Raw genomic sequence first — 27,125 nt, 5'->3', positions numbered from 1 at the left:
AGAGAGAGAGAGAGAGAGAGAGAGAGAGAGAGAGAGAGAGAGAGAGATTTTCGTCGCTTATGCAGTTGACATTCACATTTTCGATTGTTCTTCTCGATTTGTAATTAATTTGTCATTTTAATGTGACCAATTTCGTCGTAATTTTCACTTTAGCCGCCTTCTTATCCGAATCTGTTTAAGGCGCATTGACCTAGCCATTGTGTGTTGTTTTGCGTAACATTACGGAATGCTTTTCAATACACATTTGATTAATCAAAATCGTTTGTCCACCCGATCAAGACAATCAATTTTCGCCGTTCCACACTTTGTTCGCGTGGTATTTATACCGAGTTTTGTTTTATTCCAAAAAAAAGTCTATCAATTCGACCATGGACAGACATTTCAATAGATATGGTGATTTAGTCGATCAATATTTAAATACACAAACATAAATGCCCGGTGTTTGATTTACATAAAATTAATATTTAATTTCCATTTTTACACCATAAAACAAATTCACACAGCCATCGAATCGTGTTTGAAATCGAATTTCGAAAAAAGGCAGTCATTTATAAATGAGATTCATTCAATTGTTGTGGCGACGACGACGGTGTCTTGATGAATTTCGTCGCCAATTAATTTGTGTGTTGTGTCGCGTTTTCTTCTTGTTCGCTCCGTTTCTTTCTCAACTCTAATTTCGATTGACATTTTTATGAATCGAAAAACTGTTTTGAGATATTTCGTGGCTAAATTAAATAGCGATCCAATAAATCTTAATTTATTAACGAGAACCTCACTCACCAGCACAATCACAACAACAACAACAACAACAACAGCGACGACGACGACGGAAAAGTATCTATAACATAATGAGAGAGACAGAAAAAAAACACCATCCGCATTTGGTGTGTGTTTCTCTCTCTCTCTCTCTCGTCTCTACCAGCCAATATCCAAAAAGCGAAACAAAATCAGTGAATTGAAACGGGCTTACTCAACCGGTGCCACACACGAAACATAATCATTTGCCAAAGCACACTTTGCTCGTTTTTTTCTTCTTTTTCTTACTGTCGTTGCTATTACTGTTGCTGCAGCCAATTTTATGCGGTAGTGCGAACACGGTATTTCAACGTGAGTTTGGCATTTCGGTTACTCAATTTTTGTGCTTCTTCCAATGAAAAATCGAAGAGAAAAAAAACGACGCATACAAAACAAATTCGAAACAACAACAAAAAAAAGAAACCACAATCTTGTGGCGAGCATTCGCATCAATTCATCTTCTTCTTCGTCGTTTTTTTTGTCGTCTTTTGTGTCGGTGTGTGTGTGTGTGTTTCTTGTTGTTTTAATCAACTGTGAAATAAAGCAACCGTCCGCATCCATTTGAATGCTATCATTTGTAATCGAGTCATTCTGCAGTCATTCGGCTGTGTGTGTGTGTCTTTTTTTCTTCTTCTTTTTGTTTTATCTGATTTCGGGGCATGTTTTTTCACGCTTATTTATTACCCAAAAGATATATCTATATATATTCCGATACAATCACCAAGAATTTGGCCGTTTTTTTTTCATAGATTTCTTTGTATTTGTTAATTGTTTGATTAGTATGTTTCGTCTTTGCGGTATGTTTCGTCTTTGCGAAATGTTTTACATATCTTGATGCTGAACATCGATTATTACCGGCCTTATATTACAGATCGTTTAACAGAAAATCTAGCCATTGCTAGGCAACGGACAAAATTGGAGGCGAAAAGAAAAATTAGATTTTGGCAAAGATAGAAAAAATTCGTTGATAAACACACAAACAAGAAAATAGTTACCATGTTGAAAGCATTTCATTCAGTCCTACATTTGGATATATTCAAACAATTTGTTTGGAGTTTGCACATGGTTTTCTTTTTCTCTCATCATCTGCTACTGATTCTTTTTCTTTTCGAATTCTCGTGGAAATGTGTACAAGGCAATAAATCTCCGACGAGAGAAGAAAAAATACGCTATTAAATACCATGAATATCTAATTCGGTCCAATGAGAAAGAGAATGTTGAATTGTACATCGAATGTCGTGTGTTTACATTGCATGTTTGGTGTGTGTGCTGAGCAAATGCCAAATTTGGCAACGGATTCCATTTAAAACCGATTGAAATGAAGACTTGAGACGAAATTGCGATTACTCTGTTGTGTATTTGCTTTATGCCTCACCAGTTGTGCAAATAACAAACAATGACAAGGCAAGTCGCAGAATGCTTCAAGCCGATTTCTTTTGCTCGTACCTTTAATGCTCTCTCTCTCTCTCTCTCTCTCTCTCTCTCTCTCTCTCTCTCTCTCTCTCTCTCTCTCTCTCTCTCTCTCTCTCTGTCTTTCACTTTGCATTTCTCTCACTCCATCCCGCCTGTCTCCAAACTGATAGAGTCAATGGAACAATACCAAAAAAATCCAGCGGCACATTGAATCATCTCGTCGCTGGCAAATTCCGCGTGCCAGATTAGTTCCAGTTGTCATTTAATTGTGATAAACACATTATGACGTTTACAACTGAGAATATATGAACGTGCCCCGATTCAACTGCGTTCATTGTGTATCAGAAAAAAAGAGAATGAACCGAAAAGGAATGCAAATAAGTAATAAAAAAGCGACGAAAAATGTCGAGATAAATTTTTAAATTTTATCAAAACGGTTGAAATGAAAAAGGCAAGGGCGAAGAGAAACAGAGCGGTATGCATGTGTTTATATGGAAGCGTCATATGCGCGCGTCCTACGATGCGTACATATTCATGTCTATATTTAATACAATAAATTATACGTTTTGCAATGTGTGAATTAAATAATGACCCAGTGATGCCGTTTCGATCGTTTCAAGAAATGTATACCTACATTTTGTTGCGTACACAAACTGCATCGTGCACACGGCGATTGTAGAGCGTGTTGGTATGAATCGAGCGCGAGTCGAAAAGCTTTTTTTCCACTGCTGTTTCTTTTTTCTTTCTAAATTCGCATTTTCAATATTTGCTAAGTGGATATATATATCTAGCAAGTTGTCTGTCACAATTAGGAATACATTAATTTTTAGCTCACTTTGTGTGTTTACACTCTTTTTTTTCTCGTTATTTCAACGACTTTTTTCTACTTCGCCTTTTTATGTCTTCTTTTTCGCATGGTTCACTTCGATGGAGACATACGGCCAAGCGCTTGTTGAATCGATTTAACTTCAATATTTGCACTAGCCGACACATACACACATATGTATACGTGATTGTGTGCGCATTCAAATGATTTTTATGAGGGCAAAAAACGTTTTTTTTTTCGCTTGAAAATAAATATCGTGTTGTGTGTGTATTTTATGAATGTACGAATATTTGTGATTGCACCGAGATTTTTATCGAAGTTGGCGTTATTACAATACGTTTTGTTGTTTACACAAGCCATCTATATAAATGAAAATCCCAAAAGAAAGCAAGCGGGCAGAGAGAGAGAGAGAGAAAAAAGACCGCGTACACAATATTTGAACGGGAATTGTTGACATGTGATGTGTGTACTTTGTTTTCCTCATTCACTCTTGTTTGTTTGATATCTGAAATATGGCCTCATCACTTTTAGGATAAGATTTCCTCTCTTATTTTCGGCTGAAGCGCTAAGGTTTCACCTATTTCCGTTTTTCCTTTTCTTTCGATATGCGATGATGCAGAGACGGTTAAATGTGTCGAGGCAAGCCGATAAGCAAATAAAATTCTTCCACTTTTTCTACGGCACTTATTTTTTCTCTTCTTGATACAGAAACGGATTTTCCTCCCATACGGTAACAAAAACTCAAATGGGAAATAAAAGTGGAAAAAACTGGATGATATCGCATGTCTCCTGCTTCGTGTGTTTCTTCTTTAAATCTGAAGTAAATGACGCATTTATTGAGCATTTCAAATGTTTACTCGGTTTTATTTGCTCTGCTAGGATGAACTGATTAATGTGCCTTGCTTGAAATCGTCAACAGATTGAGAGATAAGAAGAAACAGCTCAAAAGAAAACGAATAAGAAAAAAAAAACTCCTCCAAATAAATCATTCACAACAATTAATTAGCTATTCTCAACAATGTGCGTTCTTTTTTTTTTCTTTTCATTTCAGACGTTATTTTGTGGAATTTTAGAAGTGTATACCGCATTGAAAGTGTTTATATTTACTTGGGTGCCGTCTGCTGTTTACTTGTGTGTATGCGTGTTGTCGTTCTCTTCAATCCAAACTAACTACATGACAGCATAAAACACTGTGGCGATAGATAGAGAGTGAAGCGGGAGCGTGTTGTAGATGGGAATACAAAAAGTTGCCCCAAAATGTAAACAACGGCAGTTGAGCTCTAAAATTCTAGATATTGTACATATAGAGCACATTCACAAGTTCGGGTGTGTAAACAGCCAAAGTAAATATTGAAATTGACGAGCGGCAGAAACAGAGAGCTGCATAGTCAGAACGAGTGAAACGACAAAACTGACGAGCCAACAACATTGTGAAAATACACAAACGCCCCAATAAAAAAAAAAAGGGTACAAGTGTGACAGAGATAGACTGAGACAGTGCAAAGCAATTATTTGTTCAGATTCAGTGTTTTATTCACTCTCCATATATATATATATATCTGCGTATATTTTCTCTCTCTCCATTGGATTGTCAATTCGCTGGAAATATTCCGGCGTATAGAGAGGCAGCGTGTGTGTTAGTTTTTGTTTTCAATATTATTCGTTATATGTTTACCTTTGTTGTCATTGTTACAAATTGAACGGTGAATGTGAATGACACATTATTTCAAAGACGACGATAAAGACGTGGTGAACAACGGTACCGGCACCAACACCGATCAGCGCAACATGTATCCAAATTCAGGAATTAACGCAGCCGCAGCTGTTGCAGCTAGTAGACATCCGGTAAGTGTTTAATTATCGCATTCGTTCAAATCAAATTAACGGCAAGTAGAAGACAAAAAGTCAACAGCAGCAACAACGACAACAGAAGCACTAGCGAATTTCGAATCGTTGTTAAATCTCTCAAAAGATTGTTTTGTTCCGTGCCCCGAAGAAAAGTCAATTTGCTCAACCGTAACGGAGTCACTCACACATGAAATTGTCAATTATTCATTCACCGGCTTCTTTCTTCGGATTGACACATTTCGAGGGCCCACTTCTATTAACTCGTGCATTTTTTATATGTGATATAATTAAAAGAACGGAATCACGCGACCGGCTATGTATTTATACCGAGCGAGAAAACGAAAAAAAAAACGACGACGACAAAGTTTTTAAATTGACTTTTCAACGAAGACACGATCAATTAATCCCATTTCAAAGCGACGCAAATAGTATTTGAAAGCAAATCAAACCCCTTTCTTTTGTGTATTATTTATTGGTGTGACATTTAATCTAACTCGTTGTTTTTTTTCGTCTTCTTTTGTTTCTATTTCAAGGGACCGCCACAACCGACCCAGCCATACAAATTCACCATATTGGAAAATTGTGATCGAATCAAAGAAGAGTTCAACTTCTTACAAACACAGTACCACAGGTGTGTATCCATCTTATTATCTATAGCTCTCTTCTCATCAAATTCCCGCTCTTCGCTCATTCCATCACACTCAACCCGTGGAAAAGTACATGGGAAGCGCGTGAGCGTTTCAGTTTATCTACTTAACAATTTTTTGTTTGTTTACACTTCTCCAAAGCGACGATTTGTTTCTTATATTAAATTAACTATTTGCTCATACAATTTTCGTATCAAGCTCACTTTTATTTATATTTGCTTGTGAAGAAGAAGAGATGAAAAAAAAATAAACGATTGTAAAATAAATATTTCATTTTAATTGAAATGTTTTTTGTATGTTCATCTGGTTTGGTTGAATGACGTGCAGCATCAAAATGGACTTGGAAAAATTGGCCCAAGAGAAAACGGAGATGCAAAGGCACTATGTTATGGTGAGTATATTGACACTGCATTTGCATTTAATTCATATCACACATCAAACAGATATTCAGAATGAAATAAAATAAATTCTCTTTGTTTCTTTCAACAGTATTACGAAATGTCGTATGGCTTAAATGTTGAAATGCACAAACAGGTACGAGTAAAAAAAAGACCTCCATCATTCAACAGAAGGCAGAAGAAATGAAGAAAAAAAAACAAAATTAGCACGTACACGAAACAATTTCATTTCCAACCGCCTGACAACAATAATTTTCATAATTTGTTTATTTGCATAATTCAACACCCGCTTAATCGATACCATGTTATTTTTTGTTCTCTCTCTCTCTCTTTCGGGTTGAAATTGCCAATTTTAGACGGAGATATCGAAACGCTTAAATGCTATTATAGTACAAATTGTACCTTTCCTGCAAGGTGAACACCAGCAGCAAGTGTTGACAGCCGTTGATCGAGCTAAACAAATTACAATGACTGAATTGAACGCTGTTATTGGGGTGAGTGTCATTTGCGGCAAAAAATATATGTATATTTGTAGTTTATTTTCTGCATTGTCAATATTTTGACATTCATTCATTTTGCGATGTTATTATCGATTGTTTCGATTGACGCCCGTTTAATGTATGGAATTGTTTGTTTATTTTCAAATTTTGATCAATAGCAACGACCGGATTTGCCACGTCTTCTACAGCATATGCAAGCTCAGCAAATGCCTGTGGGACATGCACCACCGATTCCGCTAAATATGCCACATCCTGGCCTTCCTCCAGGCGCATTAGCCGCACCACCACAACATCCACTTGCCATGCTCGGCAAATCAGAGCTGCATCGACCAGATGATGCAAAAAGCACAAGCGGCCTAAGTGCAAATGAAGAACGACACAGAAATTCCATTTCACCATCCGATCGAGATAAATATCGGCCACGATCTCCCGTTGAACAAATGGATATGAAAAAAACCAAGAAAGACGACAAAGATATGGGACATGTAAGCGGAAAATAATGCGATGTTTTGAATGAAAAAAAAAAAACATCTTCTAATTTTATGCTTGCCTTTCTTTTTGAATTCTAGCAATCCGATGGTGAGAAATCCGATCAGGATTTAGTCGTTGACGATGCATCAGAAAGTGCAATGAGCCCAATGCCAAATGCTCACAACAGCAACGGTGGAACACATTCACCGCGTGAAAATGGCCTACTGCTAAAGAAAATGGAACATCCCGATAGACTAGGTCCACATTCACCACGATCGGGTACATCGTCAAACGCTTCGACACCTTCAAATAAGAAAATGGAAGAGAAACCATCGACACCGTTGTCAAAATCAGTGACACCAACCAATTCGAATGGAACAAACGGTACAGTTTGATTGGATTTTTGATTTGAGACATCGACTTGATGCTTTTTCTCATTAGCTTATGAGATGAAACCAGTTTTTTTTTTCTCTTTGAACAATTATAATTAATGAATAAAATCTTTGTGTTACAGGTGACAAAAGTTTGCCAAAACCACCAGTCTTGAATCCAAACTATCCGCATCCGTACTTGCCAGGTGTTCCACCAGAATTGCAGGGTGCATACCCGCCTGGTCCAGTTCCTCCACCGAATTTACCTGCTGGATACCCAAGACCGCCATTGCAAATGGGGTTTGATGCACATCCACAAATGCGAGCACCACCTCTGGCTCCGTCTGCACTTGGAATGCTGCCCAGTGGAAAAGCGTGAGTGTTTGTATAACTAGTTTTTGACTTTTAAAATCTTGCATTGGAATGATGCATTCAACTTGTACTTATCGAAATGTTTCTTTTCCATCCAACAGTGCATATTCATTCCATGTTGGAGGTGACAATCAGTTGCAACCGGTGCCCTTTCCGCCAGATGCATTGATTGGGCCGGGAATTCCACGACATGCTCGACAAATAAACACACTCGCCCATGGTGAAGTCGTTTGCGCTGTAACGATCTCCAATCCAACAAAATACGTTTATACCGGTGGCAAAGGATGTGTCAAAGCTTGGGATATCTCACAACCGAACAACAAAAATCCAGTCAGTCAACTAGACTGTCTGCAGCGAGACAATTACATTCGATCGGTGAAATTGTTGCCGGATGGTCGAACGCTGATTGTTGGTGGTGAAGCGTCGAATTTATCAATTTGGGATTTGGCCTCTCCCACGCCGCGCATCAAAGCTGAACTAACATCAAGTGCACCCGCCTGTTACGCTTTAGCCATATCGCCTGACTCAAAAGTGTGCTTCTCATGCTGTTCAGATGGTAACATTGCCGTATGGGATTTGCACAATCAAGCATTGGTTCGACAATTCCAAGGACACACAGACGGTGCATCGTGTATTGATATCAGTGCGGATGGCACGAAACTTTGGACTGGTGGCTTGGATAATACAGTACGTTCATGGGATCTCCGAGAGGGTAGACAGTTGCAGCAACACGATTTTGGCTCACAAATCTTCTCACTTGGCTATTGTCCGACTGGTGAGTTCGTTTTTCCCCACTTTTCGACTTTGATCGATATTTTATCAGAAAAATGGTTTTTATACAACTATTCATTTATTTTGAAATAGGCGAATGGTTGGCTGTCGGTATGGAGAATTCCAACGTAGAAGTGATGCACGCTAACAAACCGGAGAAGTATCAACTGCATTTGCACGAAAGCTGTGTGCTCAGTTTGAAATTTGCTGCCTGTGGTAAATGGTTCGTGTCGACCGGAAAGGACAATCTATTAAACGCTTGGCGAACACCCTATGGTGCATCAATATTCCAGGTAATTTTCGTGCCTTTTAACCATTAGACACACAATTTCGATGAAATTTGCGTTGTTGAATACTATTCGTTACCATTATTCCGATAAATGAATTCAATAAAACTAAGTGAAATTCCGTTTTGTTCTTACAGTCGAAGGAATCATCGTCGGTGCTCAGTTGCGACATTTCAGCTGATGACAAGTACATCGTTACTGGTTCCGGCGATAAGAAAGCAACCGTTTACGAGGTTATCTATTAGACACATCAGAATTGACATAGAAAAAAAAACACATGTAATTTGGTGGCCATTTCGACATTATATCGATCTAATTGATATATAACACGATCAGGAATTTAACTCATTATTTGCAACAACAACAACAAAAACAAAAAACAACCAACTGAATCGATTTAGTTTTACTTAAAGACAATTTTATTCCAATCACATTTTGCTTTTAAAATAAAAAAAAAAGTTAAATGCTTAGATTCGTGCGGCAATCTCAAATAGATGCAATTTCCCTTGATTTATTAATAAAAAAAAACCATTACATCCATCTTCGTAGACAGCGAATAGACATATGTTCGCAAAAAAAAAAACAAAACGCTATTTGACATTGTAACAAAATAAAGAAATTGTATCCTTAGACTTAACTTTAATCATAAGAAATCTTTATTATTGTGAAGTAACAATGTAAGAAGAAATCTTCAGTTAGAAGCTCTAGATTGTTGTTCAAACATTTAAGAAAAAAAATAATAAGAAGAAGTACGAAGAGAAGAGATGAAGAGGAAAAAACAGTTAAAATACAAGCTGATTCGAAAAAAGCACATAAATGTTACAAAAAGTGTAATCAATAAAAGTGATGATGCTTCATTTCATATTTTCAGATTTTTTTGCTTATTATTCAATCTCTTTGACTACTTTTGAAGTAGTACTTCAGGCTAGACTTCTGGTTATAAAACGATGAAACTTTTAACTTCAAAGCTTGAAGAAACGTTACCTTTTTCGGACCATTTGTAATTTAAAATCAGTCTTTAAAAGCCCCAATGTTATTTGAATCATGATCTCCTTCTTCTTTTGTTCATTTGCCCTTGAAATTCTTCAAAGAAAATCCAAAAAATAACAAAATCCATCGTTTTTTTTTCTTTCATTTTCTATTTAATTTCAATTTAATCAAAAATGTGTAAAACTGAAAATTAAACAATACTCTCTGTTTTTTTTTTTCAATCAAAATAGTCTTCAATGTCAATATCTGGATCTAGAATATCATCTCCGTACGGCGTTAAATCCAATTGATTTAAAATCAAATTTTCCGTTGTCTCTTCGAGTCCAGTTTCTCCGATTAGAATTGCTCCTTGTAGTTTGCCATCGACCAGCACATATTTTATGTATTCTTTGTCTTGTGTAACGCGCAGCAAAGCTTCATATTTATTGTCTAAACCTTGACCATTGTATTTGCCGAGTAAAACCACTTGATAGCCAAACAATTGTGTCACATGACCGAATAGTTCGAAGCAGAAATCTGGGTAAATATGTTGATCGTTGTATTTGGCGGCCATGCTTTTGCCAGCCATCGCACCCATTTGTCGTGCTTGTGTCCACAATCGCATTTGGAACCAATGTGGTGCCCACTCCCAGCCAGCAAAGCACACGTCACCAGCGGCATACACATTCGAAATGGATGTTTCCATCAATTCATTTACGAAAATTCCACCATCGGGTCCGAATCGAAACTGTTCAGCTCTCATCTTGAAGTTTAAATTGGGTACAACACCAGTAGCCGAGACTACAAAGTCACACTCTAAAACTTCGTCATTTTGAAGTGTAACTCGCACAGGAAATTGGTCATCACAAATTGGATTGATGTCAATGTTTTTGATGCCCGTTTGATAGTGAATGTGAACAGCTTTCGGTAAATCTTCATTCTTCCCTGTTAAATTGAACAGCGTATGCCAATCTGGTCCCAATGCAGCACCGCTCTTTTTCACCGTTTCTTCAGCATCTTCGGTGTATCGCATTCGCTTTATGAGTCGTGGTCGATTCGCTTGTGACGATGAACCCGATGATTCAGCTGATTTGTTTTTGATACGAGTTTGAAAGAACGTTGCTGCACCTGGATCAACAAAAGTTTGTGAAACATATTTATCTTTGACCACCCATTCGATGGCCACATTTTTCAATTCATACACAAGCTCCGATGCAATGCCACCATTGCCTACGATGACAATTTTTCGGCTATTTTGAATACGCTTTTCGAAATCGCAAACCGATTCGGTGTCACGAATGCCCAAAATGTATTTCTGATTGGTTGCGTTGATTTGGTCGACAATCTTGGGCCGAGCACCAGTACAGATACACAGAAACTCGTATTTTATGAGATGATTTTGTTGAGCGGTTCGAATTATTTTCTGATGGCTGTCAACTTCCAGCAGTCGATCGGTTACCACTTGCACATTTGCCGGGAGCGTTGAGGCGTGCTTTTGTTCAATATCGAAACGGGTCAATGATTTACCCAAGGCAACAAGGTTTGTCGCGGCTTTGATGATCGGCGATTCAGTAAGCAACAATATTGATTCGGTTTGACAATAAAATGATAAGGTTTCAATGCAAGAGACACCGGCAATTCCACCGCCTACAATCACAAATTTCGCTTCAAAAACACCAGATGCGGATGCGGACATTGTTGAAAAATTGAAATTTCGAAAACAGAGCAAATTGTAACTAAATCTAAATGTTTATTCTATTTGGGTTGAAACGTTGGTTTCTTGTACACGTCGTAATAGTCGGCGTAATCGAATTCACGATGTGGCACTTCGTATTCAAGCAAACCCAAATCGTAGGCACGTTCAATGTTTACTAGTAATCGTGTGTGTTGCTTTTGACATAGACCAGTTTGTTGATAAGACAAAACCTAAAAAAATGCGAATTTATTTATTTTTTGAATTGATGCCAATTTTTTGAAGAAAAAAAATCATCTTTTATCTTCGAAAGACAAATGTACAACTTACATCTCCTGTGTGTGGTGAAATGAACATTTTCAGCAGCTGCAAATTTCGATAGTCTAGCACGAGGAACTCATCGCGGCAAATTGGACAAGGACTTCCAGTGGCGATGACATTGCCTCGGATGCAAGTTTTACGTGTTTTGGATTTTGGCAACTGTCCCTTGTGCACTCGCCGGTATAATTCCCACACTTTTTTGTCACCGTATGTACTTTGGAATGCGGCACTCTTCAAGTATTCGATGCTGGTTTCAACCGGGATTATTTTGCTTCGATCACGAGGCGTTCCAGCGTATTTTTTGTACAACTTGTGAACGTTCTCGTCACCTTCTTCTTCACCCTCTTTCTCTTCGTTGGCTTCACAGAATCGAGCAGTGGTCAATGAAAATGGCCGGTGACTGGTCACATTTGATGTTTTTTTTAAATAATTCGCAAAGCGATTCACTGCAATTGTTTGATCAACATTTGTAGCCAAAGTTTTCGAAAAAAAATTGCAATTTTTTGCTATCGCTAACCTCAACATCTCGATTTTGTGCTTATCCCTCTCTTCAACGATTGATGGCTCAAGAAATGTCAAAATATTCACATGCGATATACGACTTGACACTGTGAACCAGATATATCAAACTCAATTCAAACCATACTTAATGTCAGCGATTCGGTTTGAATCTATTGAAGATTGTTTTGATTTTTTTTTTTTGAGCCAATTCAATCGAAAATATTCAAATAAAGCTTATATTCATATCTTTTATGACTATTCAATTCCAAAATTTCGATTCTGTAATAAAACGATTTGATTTGTGTAAAATCGTTTAAATCACACACCAAAATCAAAGTGCTAAAGTATCATTGCTCACACTCTGGTGGTATTTTATCGAACTAATCGCGGGAAAATAACGCAGCAGCAAGTTGTCAATACCTTCACTCATTCATATTATTGCTGTCAAAGTGAAAACACATGGTTTTTTGAGTAGATACGCATTTAGGAAAAAAATGTGAAATTTCATGAGTTTACATGCATAAACGTGTTTTATCCAGAAGAATATCAAGCCAAATAAAAATACCTGAGATTTGTGAACGAACAGACGTTTTTCGTGGCAATTGCGTATTGGTGAGAAAAACAAAGTGAATTTAATTTCAATGGGTTTTTTTTTCTTATTCTAACCTTATGGTCTAAATGATGACGCGACCAACGACTGTATTTATCAATGTTGTGCAATTAATTCAATTATTTTCTCCTTAATATTTAGAATTGGACCTGACAAAATGTCTGTTTACAGTGCATCAATGGCAACGACGCCAATCCTCAAATCGGCCAATACGTCACTGAATCGAAAGAAAATCCACGAACGAATCCGGAATACGGTGCAATTTCAACTAATAAGCCAGAATGGTTTGCGAAAGGTGCTAGAAGATGCGTCCAAAGGCATAAACGTTGGGGCATATGAAGATTACATACGAGCGATGCATGATGTTGATCTCAGTGATCCCGATTTCGGTGTACTGATCAAAGAGAGTCGCCAATGCATTGAACTTCTCAAACCACACAAATTTACATTGTTTGTCGAAACACTCATCTGTCTGAATTGGATAAATCGCAATGAGACACTTATCGTTGAATATCAAGAATTCTTAATCGATTTATTGTCTGAACATAATAAATATACAAGTTTTGCTCTGTCAAAGTTGATACAATTCTGGGTACCGAAACCAATTGACGAGTCATTTTGGAAAAACGGCGTTCCTGATGAACGCATTAAATTTTTCCTCAATTACGTACATCAAACACTTGGCAAAATACTCGATGTGATCCCGATGGCCAACGATTTTGCCATTGAAGTTATTGAAAAACTGTTTCCCTACTACACAAAGCCGTCTTACGTCATAGCCGGCTACATGAACAATATGATGTGGATGATGGAATATCGGCCGATGTTCCGCGAAGATCTGCTACAAATATTGTTTAAGAATTTCGTTTTGATGGATGTAAGTGTGCGACGAAGTGATATTGAGGCAGCCGAACGATTGAGTCAAGATGCAGAGGAGATTTTCAAAATGGATGCTGATGATGTTAAACTACAAAATCAAGAAGGAATGCAACATCCCATTGCACAAACCATTGATATTTGCTTGAACAAACTATTTGAATACATAACGGCACAATGTCAATCAAATCCAAATGAAGATTCCAATAAAACCACCCTTCGATGCTCACATTTCTTCAAAATTCTCATGAAATCGTTTGAGGATTATATTCTGCCAACACACAAGACAAATCACATTCAATTTGTGATGTTCTATTTCTGCAGCTTAAGGGTCAGTAAACTTGAAGTTTTGATTTTGTTTCAGATTCGACTTTCAAACTACTCACATTTAATTCCATTCCATCTAACTCATTTCAATTCTTTCTCTTTATCATTCAAACAGACTTCGATATCCGAATCGTTCATCAGTTATCTATGTTCAAAAGTATGGGATCCAAATGTGGCGACAACGGTTCGCCAATCGTCCGTCGGTTACATTGCTTCGCTGCTGGCACGAGGCAAATTCATTTCGCAACAGCGGATAAAGCATACATTGCATGATCTCTGCCGATGGGCACATGATTATGTCGAAAAGTCGGATGCCAGTCAAAATACGCAAAATATCAAGGTGCATCTCGTGTTCTATGCCGTGTGTGAGGCAATCTTCTATGTGATAGCATTTCGTAGTCGTGATTTAACAAATTCAAGTGAAAATTTAACATTTTTACAATCGTTGCAATTGTCCACACTGGTGACGTGTCACCTGAACCCGTTGCGTGTATGTTTGCCAGCTGTTGCAACCACATTTGCCGGTGTAACACGTGCCCATCAACTAGCCTACTGCCATACGATACTCGAGCGGAATGCACGACGAAAACTAGCCATGGTTTATCAAAATGAAATTGTGATGCCCGAAGAAACATTAGACACAACGTTCCCATTTGATCCGTATCTATTGAAAAAGTCCGGCAAATACATCGAAGCAGTTTATCAACAATATCAGCCGTGTGAAGATGAAGATCCAAACGGTGTACACAGCCAAATAGCTACGAATGAACAACGACGACGAAAACGCGTCGAATCACTGATGTCATCGGTTGATGACGATGATTTTCTCTCCGATCCAAAACGCAACAAACTAGCCGAACATTCGAAAAATTACGAAAAAGAAATTCTCTTTTCGTATGGCACATCGCCCGGCTTTCATTAAGCATTTGTCATTTAGCTATTCAAATCAAGTGGAACGTATATTTACTATAAGTTTTTATGGTATAATTTATATAAAAATAATAAAAATAATAAAAATTTATTTAAAAAAGCCATGGTTTTTGATATTACAATTAATTGCCGTAGAAAGAGAACTGTTGAAAGGTTTCATGCGTTACGTATTTCGAAATTTTCGCACCGAATGACAGGAGTCATTTTCGAAGAGCTTCGTTTTGAATTTGACGTTCAAGCAACAACGAACTTTCGCAGCTAACGCAACACATCATTGTTCTCGCGTGTCTTTGTCTCACATTTTTTGTAGCCGTTTTTATTTTCGTTAATTTTGTGCAAATTTTTTTTTTGTCAGTTGTTTGTTAAAATGAATGTTTACGAATTTGAAAAAAGTCTTTTGGAACGGATGGAAGAATCGTGCAATGTTCTCCAGTGCAAAGGATCACCTGTTCCCGCTTCAGATGTACGCGAAGAATGGGCTTGTCATGTTGAGCTAAAAATTGAACCAGCTGGTGGGTCGAATTCAGTGCTAAATTTGTTGCAATTATCAATAAATTGAAAAATTCATTGGAATTGGAATCACAAATCCAAAAAATGTTTCGGTGTCATTCGTTCATTTGCATCAATTTTATTCACAGGATGGCAAGCCATTTGGAAAATGAACCGCGCAACATGCGAACAATACAAAATCAAGTATCCAACAGTTGTCCTGGGCACGGTAAACAATGTCTACTTCCAAGATTTGATGGCTGATTTTTCGATCAGTGCCGTTCAAGATGACGATGTCCATTTGCCCGAAATTCACGAAGTGCCATTGGAAGATCTTTGGCCAACCGTTGATCAGGAGAACAACGAATTGAATATCGAACGCACGGCCGACTGCATCGATGAATTGAGGTTAGTTTCATGCATTTTGGTACATCAATCTCAAAATATGAAGAAAAAAATAAATAAAACGATTTGGCTGTAATACAACATTTACGATTTAGTGGCAATAAAAGCATTAAAAATATGTATTCGTATTGAAAACAAATCAGAAACTCATTCTTGAAAACATATAATTGAAATCGATTAAACCATTTGTTCGGCAGATTTTTCTATCGCAATGTTTGGATGCCGTGGGACAGTGACAGTGACGAGGAGGTCGATTGGTGCAAAAAGCACTTGGAATCGCGGATTCGCTTTTGTTTCGATTTGAAGCGAGGCATGAATTGCGGTATGGCCGATCACATACGGAAGCTATTGGCTGAAGCACGGTATATTCAGAATAAGCGAGAAATCATGGAACTCGAAATGAGTGACGATGAAGATGCTGAAGAAGGTAACATGGCTCATTTGTCTATTTTCAATGAAATAAAACGGCCATTCATAAAGCAACTTTCTTTCATCCGTTCATTAGATCCCCAGAAAGTCGAAGGGTTGATGCGTCTACAATTGCGTATGATTGAAATTCGCAATGAAATGGAAATGCTGGAAAATCCCGTCTTTCGTCGAACGTACGAAGACGTTCATTTCAAAGCCAAATCGAATAACAACAAAATCAAATACGATCAAAAGGCTAATGTTCATATCGTCACGAAAGAAGACACATTCACACGACAAATGGAATACTTGGAAGCAGCCAGAAAACTCATCGGTGCTGATGAATTGGTCAAGTTTGTTCCATCGTTGAAGGTAGGAACAATGCATAAATCATACATTTAGGGCCTAAATAATCAATTTCCATGACATGAATCTTGCAGGATTGTCTGAAAACATGCGCACCTCGTGACTACATCTATTTGCCACACGGTCGTCATAGCATCAAATGGCTAGAGCCTTTGAATGCGGGTGGTTTGATAAAGGCCATCTCTGGTGCAGAAAACAACAAGATCACTTTGGATAGCAACGTTCTTGAATCAAAAGAAAAGGCCATCGTCACAATCGAAGAGAGTGATAATATATTTCTATCGTTCAACGGTGACTACACAATTGAGAATGTAATCATCGATTGTCGACAGGTTCGGATTGGCATTTGGACCAAAGGTGGAACCATCACATTGCGAAATTGTCAACTCATCGGTGATCGTTCGTCTTCAACTGGAATTGGAATTGCAATCGCTGGTAAGATAGTTTGGAAAATTGGATTGAGATGAGATTCTGTCTTTTTTCAATTGGAAAAATCACTCATTTGAATAAAAACATCATTCTGCTTCGATTCTAGGTGATGCAAAGTGTGTTCTAGAGAATACACTCATCCAGAACTTTGCAACTGGCATCTCATGTGCCACTGGTGGTACATTGATCATGAATCAATCGAATGTTTCAAACTGTGGAACTGGTTTGGAAACATTTGATCCAACAAACATTCAGTTTGTTACCGCTCAAATGACAAACAACAGTGATTATGCCATTTATTTCAAAACAAAGGCATCAAACATTTTGAATGGGGAAAAGAAGAAGATTGCCACGAACTTGGACGAATTGCGCAAGTTGATACCGTAAGAGATAGATTTTTTTTATATATGAGTCAGTCATTTTGTCATACATTTCAACCAAATTTCATACATTTCAGATCAATTACCGTAAGCGGCGATTGCACATTCAGTGGCAACAAAAAGGGGAATATCGCCATTGTGGATCATGTGGTTTCATTGCAACATTCCGAATATTTGGAAGATAATTACGAAGACAGCGGATTTACAAATACCGATGTAAGAATGCCAAATGGCAAAATACCAAATGATCTATCATCGCCCATTTTAATCGATGACACAGAACAGTCGAGTCCAATTAGTCGTAATGCATCGCACAATGGAAGCTTTCATCAGAACACAACCGCTGACATCTCCATCATTTCCATAGACTAAGGTCATAGATTACTAACACATCATCCACATTTGCCAAAAAAAAAAACAAATTTTCAATCATTTCTTTGTTCACAACTGTTGCCATTCATAGAATCTCTATTAAAGTCCATTCTAACTATATCATTTGCATTCATATCATTTTACTAACCATGTTCATGCGCTTATTATGTCATAATTTCTTATTTAAACATTTCCACTTATTATTTGAAAGATTCATTTTTCAAAATCCCCGTTGAAAGAATCAACATTTTCTCATTTTTATCCAATTTGTTTTTCTTATTTGATAGGCTGAAAACAAAAACGAAATCCGAATGGATGTGTCAGTTTGAAAAGTCGAAATTCGAAATCAACTGCAGCCAACTTAACGTCAATCACACACAATACACTTAAACAACATATTTTGACATTTCTAATCGTACATCAAACAATGAAACTATCCACAGAAAATACACGAAATTCCACATAAATTCATACAAAAATCAAAATATTCATTTATTAAAACGTTGAGTCACTTAAAATAAGTTTGTAGTTTTACTGCAAAAAAGTCATCAACATGTCTGAGCCACACAAAGAAGAGGAAGAAATTGCTGAAAACGACAATACAGAAAATCCGGAATTGATTGAGGTTTGTAGAGCATTTTTGGTAACTCAGACTTTTCAAGTGTAAATTATGATCGTCTTTCGGATTGTTTTGACTGATGGAAAAATCCATTCCTTATTTATAGTTTGATGAAGATGATATAGCTGATCCACAGCTTGGTTCAACCACCTCTGGACGCAAACGACTGTTCAGCAAAGAGTTACGTTGCATGATGTACGGGTATGGTGATGACCAAAATCCATACACGGAAAGTGTGGATTTACTTGAGGATCTGGTTATTGAATTCATTACTGAAACCACGCACAGGTAAGGCTAGAATGCTAGGCAATGACAGAAAGTCCAGTGAAATGATTCTGAAATGGAAACAGAGAATATAAAATGGTCAAAAGAAGTTGTCATCAGCTTGTTATTGCCATTCAATTTGAATTTGCACTAATTTAACGTGTCATCTTGCAGAGCGATGGAAATTGGACGCACGGGTCGTGTACAAGTGGAGGACATAGTGTTTCTGGTGCGAAAAGATCAGCGTAAATACGCCCGTGTAAAAGACTTGCTAACGATGAACGAAGAACTGAAGCGGGCCCGTAAAGCTTTTGACGAAATCAAATATGTTGGAAGTGAGGGAAAATTCAAATAAACACATATTTTTTATATGCAATCATCATCTTCATCACTGTGGTGGCTGTCATTTGTATGCTTCAATTCATTCATCGACGAACCGAACGATCTTCTGACCATCTGCATTCGACGACATTTTCTATTCTTTCTGCCATGCCAAACCGAATACTCAAAATTCACCTCAATATTTTATGTGGTCATTTGTGTCGACTGCTCACATACATATATACGTTCATCTCATTCCAATCAGAACATTTTGTTTGTTTTTTTTTCCTCTCTGTACATCGAATTGGTGTTTTGTTCTTTTCATTTCAATTCCATTTTATGATTTGATTTTATTTTTCTTCTTTCTTTCCATTCGCCCCTCTTTTAGATTTACGTAAAAAATTAACTATGAAAAATGAAAATGTAGAACAAAATCCATAGCATACAAAATTTATATCGGTCAATGCACATTTGGATTTTCTATTCGGCATTGACACAACAAGAATGGGTAACAAAAAAAAAAACACACACACACACTTGACTTTTTGCTAAAATTGTAAATAAAGAAAAATGATGGGATAATAAAACCACGATTAACTACAGATTTTATATCAGATTGAAAGTTACTTTGGGTTTTTTTGTTTCTTCTCTATATCGAAAGACATTTCAAACTAGTATCATCATTTTAATATGGGTAATCTAGAGTCGATTGAGAGTCATTGGCTTAGATTAATTCGACATGGACTTTGGCATTTACAATAACCGTAACAATAACCGTATCAGGGAGTCGTCTACTATTTAACGAGTCATACACATGCATAACATAAATGCTAGACACGCATCAACGGTGTCACTATAACAATTCCTCATCGAAGCTTATTCAATTCAATTTACTACAGGCAAATGCAAGAGCGATACTCTTGAAAAATCGACGTCTTTTCAACCAATGTAACGGATTTACGCAGTTTATTCCGCATCATAAAGTTTTTATTTTCCAAACTAATAGCATTGAACTTGTGCATATTCAATGACGAGGGGAGTTTTCTTCTTGACGAGCTCAACTATCGAATCCGATCTCCCGATTCAATCGAGTTAAGAACAATCATTGGCGCTAAAAACTATTCCTGAAAATAAAAACACTTCAACTTCATTTTGGCCGAGTCAACATAGACATATCATAGAAATGGTTTTGATTAAGATAAAATAAAACAAAACAAGGCAAAAATACAAGCAATTTATATTGATTTTTATTCAGATTATATTTAAATTTTGAGTGGAATATTCATGAAAATGAGAGGAAAAGAACTGTATTGATGGAAGGCTTATTTTTATTTTTTTACTCTAGAAAAAATTATTGGTGGCAATTGACAGCCTATAAAATTTGTAGTATCATTCTCATGCGATTACTATTTCGACGTTCGTCTTAGATATCGTAACACCGCCTTTGTTCCAAACACATAGTAATTATCAAATTCGGGTGAATGAAATTCCTGGAACCGAGAGAGATTCTGTGGTTTGGGTTCCGATACGTTAACCAATAACAATTCGAAGTTGATTTTTGGCGAGTTTTTATGATTACAAAGCTCGAGAGTTTTCATTGCTTTGGGTATTCTAGCAGTATATAATTCGAACACTTCAGTATATAATTCGAACACTTAGCCAATTTGAAAAATGACAGGCCAAAGCTTCGTTCATTCGCCGTGCCATGATCCGCATCACAATCCAGTAAGATTTTTCGCAACCCAACGAATGTTGCCAAACAGTCGGAAATACTCTCCAAACAGCGATGATTCACACCCCACAACTCTATTTCAGTCAAATGCTGTAGATTTTTCAGGCAAGTGATGTCGTGTCCTCCCACGGGATAATAGCCGTACCAGCCGATGTGGACTTTTTCAAGCAAACTTAGGTTTGCGACAGCAGATAGAATGCCTCGAACGGGGAAAACTTCAGTAGTCCGAAAAGCCACGCATGTGAGCTGTGGATTCCATTGATAATATGATGGCAACGTACGTTCATTCCCATGCACACAGCAAAACTGGGTGTCCAAACAACGTAGCGACCTCCACGGTCTGTCACAATTGGGCAATTTCACGGGTGCACTCAGCTCAAACTCGACTAAATTCGGGCACAATGTTTGGAAATCGATAATATATTCATCCAAGCTGTCTGCTTAGATTCTCAAGTGCTCCAAGTGACGTAGAATCGGTGCGATTTTTGCGATTTCTTCTTCTCTTTCAAGCAGCGAAAGATGTGATTCACCTATTTGCCAATAAGCTTGACGGAGATTTGTACCAACATACTCAGCTAAAATTCCCCAAAATCCACCGGCGCTATCATGTGCAGAGATCCACTCACTAGTCCTATTACCGACTTCAATGGTTAGATCAGTGATGTGACGGCCAACGCAATGTAGAGTTCGACGCATTCTTTCCAATAACTTTGGGAGCAAGGTCGGGTTGAATTTGCGCGTGTCGAAAATATCGTGTTTGAATTCGTATTTCTTAATATGTGGAAAACTGTATTTGTGCAGCAAACCGTTGAACATTTTGCACACATCGGCCATGTTCACGAGTGAATTGAGATCCAAAAACTTGAACAGATGCAGTAAACAGTCTTCGTTCAACATGCACATTTTTGATGTTTGTTCGTCGACTTTGAAAACTTTCTTCGGTGGCAAATTGGTCTTGCTTTGTGGCTGTTCAAATGTATCGGCTGGACGAACCTGGAACGGCTGCTTTATTCCCGTCTTCTTGTCAAAGTCATGTTGCAATTGCATAGAATGGGCCATATGATCGCTGGCAAATGACACAAGTGCTGAATTATCCTGCAACATTTCGATGGATTCAATCTGACCAAATTTGCGGGTGTGCTGACGAATTTGATCAATCGAAAATTCTTGAATCGGCTGAAATAGAAAGAAACAAAAGCAAATTGAAATGAAGTTGATTTAATACAAATGGCTGAATTTCAGACAGAAATTTTCACTAAGATAAATACGTACCAATGCTGTATCTGTTGTGTTCAACTTGACATGAAGTGTCTTCACCACAACGAATCGCTTTTTATCGTACGGCTCTTCATCATCAATTAATTTCCATTCGGAACCGTTTGAAATGAAAGGCATGTTTTGGTTTTATCCTTCACAATTATTACCCTTAAATTGAAACTAAACTAAAAGAATAATTTTTAGTGGATATTGGAGCGTTGATATCAAGACGTTTTGCCAGTTGATGCTAATTAACACGAAAGTCCGTTTTTTCACAATTCGTACAATGAACTGTCAAAAAATGAGCGCCAATTCATATGTGTCAGTCGATATCAGATGGCGTTGAAAATCATCATTGATAGCAGCATTTGAAATGAGATAAAAACGGATCTTAAGGTTGAATTTAAATTTGCAATAAAATAAAATATGATCTCATGAACCATCTAATGCTAATTCTTCTACCGTTTCTAAAAATATTTTTTATTTTAGACTAAATCAAGCATGTAAAATTCATAAATTTGTACCATTTAGGTGAATTCACACATAGAAACCGACACAATGGTCAATGACAAGTGAAGTTTTTGTGTATTCTGATTTGTTTGAATGTATTCAAGCAGCGGTCGTTATGTGTTTCGTTCACATTGCATCGCAATAGAATTTACGAGCTGTTCTTCTCTCTTTCACACCAAATTCACAGCCAAATTCACCTTTGTAAATCAAATGATGACTTTCTGTCGGAAACAATCCATTTTTCCAACGATTGTTTGAGATGATTATTTTTCTGCAGAAATTTACGTAGCTGAAAGTAACCTAATGTATAATATAGATGGTGTCATGAATTTGATTGGGATAAATAAAATAAAAACATAGCAAAAATACAAACAATTGCATTCATATTGATTTTTATTCAGTTCATATTTGAATTTTGAGTGGAATATACAGAAAACGGTGAAGAAAGAGAACTATATTTGTGGGAAATTCTTATTTTTTTTCATTGGCTCTTCACGGGCTCGATTTTGAGGTATGGTCGCATTGACTCGTTCTCAATCACGTTTAAATTTTCAAATTCCTTACGGTCCAATTCCAGTAGCAAAGCATCGCTGGGCTGTGATCGATTGCATTCCAACACTTTGACCAGTTTTAAGATCAATTTATCCGTAAAACCCACTTTGCAATAACAAAGCTTAAGTGTTTTCAATTGATTCGCAAATCGAACGAATTTGATCAAATTTACTTCGGTTATTGTCACACCATCTAGAGCGAAGTGTTCCAAATTCGGAAGTTGCCTAGCCAATTTGACCAATGACTGCTCATATTCCTCTTCGAATTCAATTGGTTGAATTGGGTGCAAGTGCAGATGTATTTTCCGTAACCGAACCATTGTTTTCAAACAGTCGATAACACTTTCCAGACAATTTTCATCCAAATCATGCATGGTTACTTCCATTAAATATTGAAGACTATTCAGGCAAGCGATGCTTTGACCACTTATGCAAAAATTTTCAAAGTCATCGTATATGCCAATTTTCTCAAGAAGAGGCAAGTTTACGGCTGCCACTGAAATGTCTCCATCAAGGGATCTCCAAATTCGAAATTGCACGCATGTGAGCTGTGGATTCCATTCAAAAAAAGATTGCATGTCAGGTGGTTCCATATCTTCATCCCAAACGCAGGCCAAACGACGCAATGTACTCCACGGTTTGTCGGTTTTCGTCATTGGAACTGGTGCATTTAGTTCAAAATCAATCAAATTCGGGCATAATGTTTGAAAATCGATATCTGCGTAGCCGTCATGGCTGTAGTTTCCTTCGATTTTCAACATTTCCAAATGATGTAGAATGGGCGCAATTCTTGAGATACCATCCTCTTCAAAAAGCAAAATTCCTGAAAACCACGCTCGTCGAATGTTTGGCCCAATTTTTTCAGCCAATACTTCTAAAAATCGGCTGATGATATCGTGCTTAAAAACCGAATATTTTGTCCGATTGTTTTCCTCGGCGTTACATTGAAAGGTGAGATCGGTAATGAAGGGACCAATGCAGCGTAGTGTTCGACGCATTTTAACCAACGACATTGAGAACAAGCGTGGATCATAACCGTCGAAATGGTTCTCACTTTTGAATTCGAATTTTCGAATATGTGGAAAACAGTGTGTGTCCAGCAATTCTCTGAACATTTTGCAGACATAGGCCATATTGACCAGAGAGTCAAGATCCAAAAACTTGAACAAGTGCAACAGACAGTCTTCGTTCAATATGAAAATTTCCGGTGGTGGTACTGCACCTTCCATATCGACATCGTGGTATGGTGGCAAAACGGCATTTTCTGATGGTTGATTCCATGAATTGGCCGGACGAATCTCGAATGGCATTTTCTTATCTGGGTCCATCATCTTGTCAAAATCATGTTTCAATTGCATCCAATACGCGCTATAGTTGCTGGAAAATGTAACATGCGCTGATTTCTTGTTAGGCGAAATTTCGATTGATTCGATTTCTCCGAATTTCCGGAAGCGTTGATCAATTAGATCGAACGAAACTTCGTTGATTGGCTAAAACAAGGATCAAAAGTAAAAATTATTTTAATTGCACATAAATGATTTACTTGTAGTTTCAGCATATCAATTCGATGTTAATATCAAATACGTACCCCATACTTGTATGGCTTGACATGGAGTTTTCTCACAACAACAAATTGTTCTTTGTCGTATGGCTCGTCATCTTCAACCAATTTCCATTCAAAATCGTTTGAAATGAATGGCATTTTTGGATTCTGTTCTTTGCAATTATTTCTCTTGATTTAAAATTAAAATTGAACTTTTTTTTAGAAAATATTCGAGCGTTGATATGAAATCTCTTTAGCCTGTTGATTGTTACAGCTAACGCGAAAGTCCGTTTGTATACGATTTGTGTGGAGAAATGTCAAATAATGTAAGCGCCAAATTGTTGTGAGTTGAGACGATATCAGATGGCGTTAACAATCAGGTAATAGTAGCATTTGAAATGAGATGAAAACGAAATGTTTGAATAGAATTTAAATTTATATGGAAATAAAATGTGATCTCATTAACAATCTAGAGCTAATTTTTATTACCATGGTAGCGAAAAGATTTGTGCTAATTTCCGTGGAAATTTTGAACTAAATCAAGTACACAAAACTCATAAAGTCGTATCATTCAGTGGAATTCACACATTGAAACCGCCACAAGAATCAATGACAAGTGGTTTATGTGTATTCTGATTTGTTTGAATGTATTCAAGATGCTTTGATGCTTTGTAGCCGCTACGTGTTGCGTTGACATTGCATTACAATAGAAGTTGTGAGCTGTTCTTCTCTCTATCACACCAAATTCGCAGTCAACATACATTCATTCCTTTTTAATGTAAAATACAGACGAGAAAAAAATCAATTTTTCCAATGATCGTTTGGAAATAAACATTTTGCTGGAAATCATATCATGTGTCGTCCATGAAATCCATAGTATTTTCAATATTTCAATGTCATTTTCGATACGAAAAATCTTCAGAAAACATATTTTTAATCAAAAATGTGGTTTTTGTACAAAAAATGTGATTCTTTGTAGGCAACATTCCCAATTGTATTTTTATTCAGAGCAACTAACCAACTTGGAGCTTGGCTCATGCCTAAACCATTCGTTCCTCTCAAAGCGTCAATCAAGATGCGAATAAATGTTTGTAAATGCTTCTAATTATTTGGCATAAAATGAGGTGAATGACGTTCGAGTTGTCGCCTGCATGTTGTTAAAATTGGTATGTCGTTTTGCAAATCTGCACGGTGCTTATCCGTCACCGATAAGGAGATTTTCATTTGCGTGTAAAATGAATCAAATTAAAATGATAATGTGAAGCAAAAATTTCGAATAGAAAATCCCCTGTGATTGTATTTTAATTTGAATAAATCGAAAAAAAAGCAGAACCAAAGTGTTTTGTGTAAACAGAAGCATGTGCGTTGTATGGTAAACAAGCAGTAACGGTGGCGGGGTTAGCAAATACTCGCTTAATTCAATTTATGGAACATATTTTACCTTCTTGTGGGCTAAATTCAACACCAATTTTCATAATTTCATCTGAACAGCATACTCATCATAGCATAAGCAAATTGGTGAAAAACAACAACAGACGGGATGTCACACCGAGTGACAGCAATAAAATCAACATCAAAACAACACCAACACCATTACCACGCCACCGCCACCGCTGCCGAATGGAAGAGTAAGGGCAAACAAATTTGCGCGTCTAAATGACATTGTTTGCATTGAGCAAACGAGCGAGCGAGCGTAGAGTGTGTGTGCTTCGTTCGACTCATCAGCATATTGTTCATGATGGTGTTTTTACGTGAAAATGTATTACATGACATTGATACAAATATAAATCCGATGCGGCAGTCAGATATGGGGATTATAATTTTCGATTTGATTGAAAGCCAAGCTACACGCAATACGCTTACGCATTGACTCGCTTTCTCTCTCGGATTCGACTCAACCTCGCCGAATGTAGTTGTATCTGTTTGCACGAAGAAAGTGGGGTTCCATCGTAGGTATCATTTTCCACACTCTTATCTCGTTTACAATTGCGGCCTTTCCTCCGAGATGTCACAATTTCACTAAATGATTTTTCGCTCTTGCCAGCCCCTTTTTTTTGTTTGTTTGTAATGCAAACCCACAACTAACTACAGCATCATCGCTGCTGAAGCAAAACAACAAACAAAAACAATAATCATTCGGTTTTATTTACTCATGGGGTTAGTTATTTCAAACCATTTCTGGGGTGTCTTTTGCTTTGTCATTCGCATCATTTGCAGTGCACCAGATGATTGAAATGTTCCCGGCTATAAACTTTGACTGCCAGACGAAATAGCATAATTTTGTAAATATCAACATGTTGGAACATATGTCGCAACGTGCAACTATCACAAATTATGAATTTGTTGAATCGACGCTCACTTCTGTTGGGTTTTTTTCTTCAAATTTCCTTTGCTACTTTTCTTTTTTCAGCCTTGACAGAAAAAAACGTTGATTTACTTTTCAACCTTTTCCACAATATTTCAACAATCGAGTTATTTTTGAAGTTTTTTTTTCTTTCGAAAACAAAAAGTTGAAGATTTTTCACCACTTTTTTTTTTTTAAATTATACCGCA

At 37.2% G+C, this 27,125-nt stretch overlaps 8 protein-coding genes across 13 annotated transcripts in view; 4 read left to right on the top strand and 4 right to left on the bottom strand.

The window, feature by feature from the left end:
* Positions 1-9,569, top strand: part of LOC129567387 (protein groucho-like) — a 12,389-nt gene extending 2,820 nt beyond the window's left edge. The window contains exons 1-12 of one of the 2 annotated variants that reach the window (XM_055444220.1): positions 3,659-3,854; positions 3,914-4,879; positions 5,416-5,513; positions 5,857-5,920; positions 6,019-6,063; positions 6,284-6,421; positions 6,586-6,912; positions 6,997-7,282; positions 7,413-7,644; positions 7,743-8,416; positions 8,506-8,705; positions 8,837-9,569. In XM_055444220.1, the coding sequence (XP_055300195.1) occupies positions 4,748-4,879; positions 5,416-5,513; positions 5,857-5,920; positions 6,019-6,063; positions 6,284-6,421; positions 6,586-6,912; positions 6,997-7,282; positions 7,413-7,644; positions 7,743-8,416; positions 8,506-8,705; positions 8,837-8,944 (2,304 nt within the window). In that variant the 5' untranslated portion in view covers positions 3,659-3,854; positions 3,914-4,747 and the 3' untranslated portion in view covers positions 8,945-9,569. Of the gene's footprint in view, positions 1-3,658; positions 3,855-3,913; positions 4,880-5,415; positions 5,514-5,856; positions 5,921-6,018; positions 6,064-6,283; positions 6,422-6,585; positions 6,913-6,996; positions 7,283-7,412; positions 7,645-7,742; positions 8,417-8,505; positions 8,706-8,836 lie in introns of those variants that run through there. The other variant, XM_055444219.1, reaches the window with a different exon arrangement.
* Positions 9,570-9,818: 249 nt separating this feature from the next.
* LOC129567389 (pyridine nucleotide-disulfide oxidoreductase domain-containing protein 1) lies at positions 9,819-11,364 on the bottom strand. Its single transcript, XM_055444221.1, has one exon. The coding sequence runs from the start codon at positions 11,362-11,364 to the stop codon at positions 9,907-9,909; it is 1,458 nt and encodes a 485-aa protein (XP_055300196.1). The 3' UTR covers positions 9,819-9,906.
* Positions 9,819-12,286, bottom strand: LOC129567390 (28S ribosomal protein S18b, mitochondrial). The gene is made up of 2 exons (XM_055444222.1): positions 11,692-12,286; positions 9,819-11,594 (listed from the first exon to the last, which is right to left on the bottom strand). Exons 1-2 carry the CDS (start codon positions 12,205-12,207, stop codon positions 11,424-11,426), a joined length of 687 nt encoding a protein of 228 aa, XP_055300197.1. The 5' UTR covers positions 12,208-12,286; the 3' UTR covers positions 9,819-11,423.
* Positions 12,287-12,611: 325 nt separating this feature from the next.
* Positions 12,612-15,013, top strand: LOC129567382 (RNA polymerase I-specific transcription initiation factor RRN3). Of its 2 annotated transcripts, none has more exons than XM_055444210.1 (3): positions 12,612-12,795; positions 12,935-14,000; positions 14,112-15,013. In XM_055444210.1, the coding sequence occupies exons 2-3, from the start codon at positions 12,951-12,953 to the stop codon at positions 14,916-14,918; spliced, it is 1,857 nt and encodes a 618-aa protein (XP_055300185.1). In that variant the 5' UTR covers positions 12,612-12,795; positions 12,935-12,950; the 3' UTR covers positions 14,919-15,013. The 2 variants fall into 2 exon arrangements, with proteins under 2 accessions (XP_055300185.1, XP_055300184.1); XM_055444209.1 differs by having other exon boundaries at positions 12,635-12,809.
* Positions 15,014-15,141: 128 nt separating this feature from the next.
* LOC129567383 (protein nessun dorma) lies at positions 15,142-18,254 on the top strand. 2 transcript variants are annotated; one of them, XM_055444213.1, is made up of 8 exons: positions 15,150-15,438; positions 15,565-15,823; positions 16,018-16,247; positions 16,326-16,600; positions 16,669-17,029; positions 17,130-17,406; positions 17,481-17,619; positions 18,063-18,254. In XM_055444213.1, exons 1-8 carry the CDS (start codon positions 15,294-15,296, stop codon positions 18,102-18,104), a joined length of 1,728 nt encoding a protein of 575 aa, XP_055300188.1. In that variant the 5' UTR covers positions 15,150-15,293; the 3' UTR covers positions 18,105-18,254. The 2 variants fall into 2 exon arrangements, with proteins under 2 accessions (XP_055300186.1, XP_055300188.1); XM_055444211.1 differs by lacking the exon at positions 18,063-18,254 and having other exon boundaries at positions 15,142-15,438; positions 17,481-17,895.
* On the top strand, positions 18,183-20,098 carry LOC129567386 (transcription initiation factor TFIID subunit 13). 3 transcript variants are annotated; one of them, XM_055444218.1, is made up of 4 exons: positions 18,183-18,400; positions 18,501-18,682; positions 18,833-18,993; positions 19,368-19,601. In XM_055444218.1, the coding sequence occupies exons 1-4, from the start codon at positions 18,329-18,331 to the stop codon at positions 19,418-19,420; spliced, it is 468 nt and encodes a 155-aa protein (XP_055300193.1). In that variant the 5' UTR covers positions 18,183-18,328; the 3' UTR covers positions 19,421-19,601. The 3 variants fall into 3 exon arrangements, with proteins under 3 accessions (XP_055300193.1, XP_055300192.1, XP_055300191.1); XM_055444217.1 differs by lacking the exon at positions 19,368-19,601 and adding an exon at positions 19,879-20,098 and having other exon boundaries at positions 18,284-18,418; XM_055444216.1 differs by having other exon boundaries at positions 18,284-18,418.
* Positions 20,099-20,204: 106 nt separating this feature from the next.
* LOC129567385 (uncharacterized) lies at positions 20,205-22,234 on the bottom strand. Its single transcript, XM_055444215.1, has 2 exons — positions 21,984-22,234; positions 20,205-21,887 (listed from the first exon to the last, which is right to left on the bottom strand). Exons 1-2 carry the CDS (start codon positions 22,104-22,106, stop codon positions 21,153-21,155), a joined length of 858 nt encoding a protein of 285 aa, XP_055300190.1. The 5' UTR covers positions 22,107-22,234; the 3' UTR covers positions 20,205-21,152.
* Positions 22,235-22,853: 619 nt separating this feature from the next.
* Positions 22,854-25,065, bottom strand: LOC129567384 (uncharacterized). The gene is made up of 2 exons (XM_055444214.1): positions 24,618-25,065; positions 22,854-24,519 (listed from the first exon to the last, which is right to left on the bottom strand). The coding sequence occupies exons 1-2, from the start codon at positions 24,729-24,731 to the stop codon at positions 22,960-22,962; spliced, it is 1,674 nt and encodes a 557-aa protein (XP_055300189.1). The 5' UTR covers positions 24,732-25,065; the 3' UTR covers positions 22,854-22,959.
* Between the last annotated feature and the right edge of the window lie 2,060 nt (positions 25,066-27,125).

The sequence above is a fragment of the Sitodiplosis mosellana genome, unplaced genomic scaffold (assembly GCF_009176505.1).
Source record: "Sitodiplosis mosellana isolate CC-2019 unplaced genomic scaffold, AAFC_SMos_1.0 Smas_scaffold_11, whole genome shotgun sequence".
NCBI lineage: Eukaryota > Metazoa > Arthropoda > Insecta > Diptera > Cecidomyiidae > Sitodiplosis > Sitodiplosis mosellana.
This window is presented reverse-complemented; position numbering and strand designations above follow the sequence as displayed.

Bases quoted from the DNA above. Each gene is read 5' to 3' on its own strand.
- LOC129567382 (XM_055444209.1), top strand. From the start codon at position 12,700: ATGCATAAACGTGTTTTATCCAGAAGAATATCAAGCCAAATAAAAATA. The intron at 12,810-12,934 runs GTGAATTTAATT...CTTAATATTTAG, and splicing joins GTATTGGTGAGAAAAACAAA to AATTGGACCTGACAAAATGT. The intron at 14,001-14,111 runs GTCAGTAAACTT...TCATTCAAACAG, and splicing joins TCTATTTCTGCAGCTTAAGG to ACTTCGATATCCGAATCGTT.
- LOC129567386 (XM_055444217.1), top strand. From the start codon at position 18,329: ATGTCTGAGCCACACAAAGAAGAGGAAGAAATTGCTGAAAACGACAAT. The intron at 18,419-18,500 runs GTAACTCAGACT...CCTTATTTATAG, and splicing joins AGGTTTGTAGAGCATTTTTG to TTTGATGAAGATGATATAGC. The intron at 18,683-18,832 runs GTAAGGCTAGAA...GTCATCTTGCAG, and splicing joins ATTACTGAAACCACGCACAG to AGCGATGGAAATTGGACGCA.
- LOC129567383 (XM_055444211.1), top strand. From the start codon at position 15,294: ATGAATGTTTACGAATTTGAAAAAAGTCTTTTGGAACGGATGGAAGAA. The intron at 16,248-16,325 runs GTAACATGGCTC...TCCGTTCATTAG, and splicing joins CGATGAAGATGCTGAAGAAG to ATCCCCAGAAAGTCGAAGGG. The intron at 17,407-17,480 runs GTAAGAGATAGA...CATACATTTCAG, and splicing joins GAATTGCGCAAGTTGATACC to ATCAATTACCGTAAGCGGCG.
- LOC129567384 (XM_055444214.1), bottom strand. From the start codon at position 24,731: ATGCCATTCATTTCAAACGATTTTGAATGGAAATTGGTTGAAGATGAC. The intron at 24,520-24,617 runs GTACGTATTTGA...TCCTTGTTTTAG, and splicing joins TCAAGCCATACAAGTATGGG to CCAATCAACGAAGTTTCGTT.
- LOC129567385 (XM_055444215.1), bottom strand. From the start codon at position 22,106: ATGCCTTTCATTTCAAACGGTTCCGAATGGAAATTAATTGATGATGAA. The intron at 21,888-21,983 runs GTACGTATTTAT...TTTCTATTTCAG, and splicing joins ACACAACAGATACAGCATTG to CCGATTCAAGAATTTTCGAT.
- LOC129567390 (XM_055444222.1), bottom strand. From the start codon at position 12,207: ATGTTGAGGTTAGCGATAGCAAAAAATTGCAATTTTTTTTCGAAAACT. The intron at 11,595-11,691 runs GTAAGTTGTACA...GCATTTTTTTAG, and splicing joins TTTCACCACACACAGGAGAT to GTTTTGTCTTATCAACAAAC.
- LOC129567389 (XM_055444221.1), bottom strand. From the start codon at position 11,364: ATGTCCGCATCCGCATCTGGTGTTTTTGAAGCGAAATTTGTGATTGTA.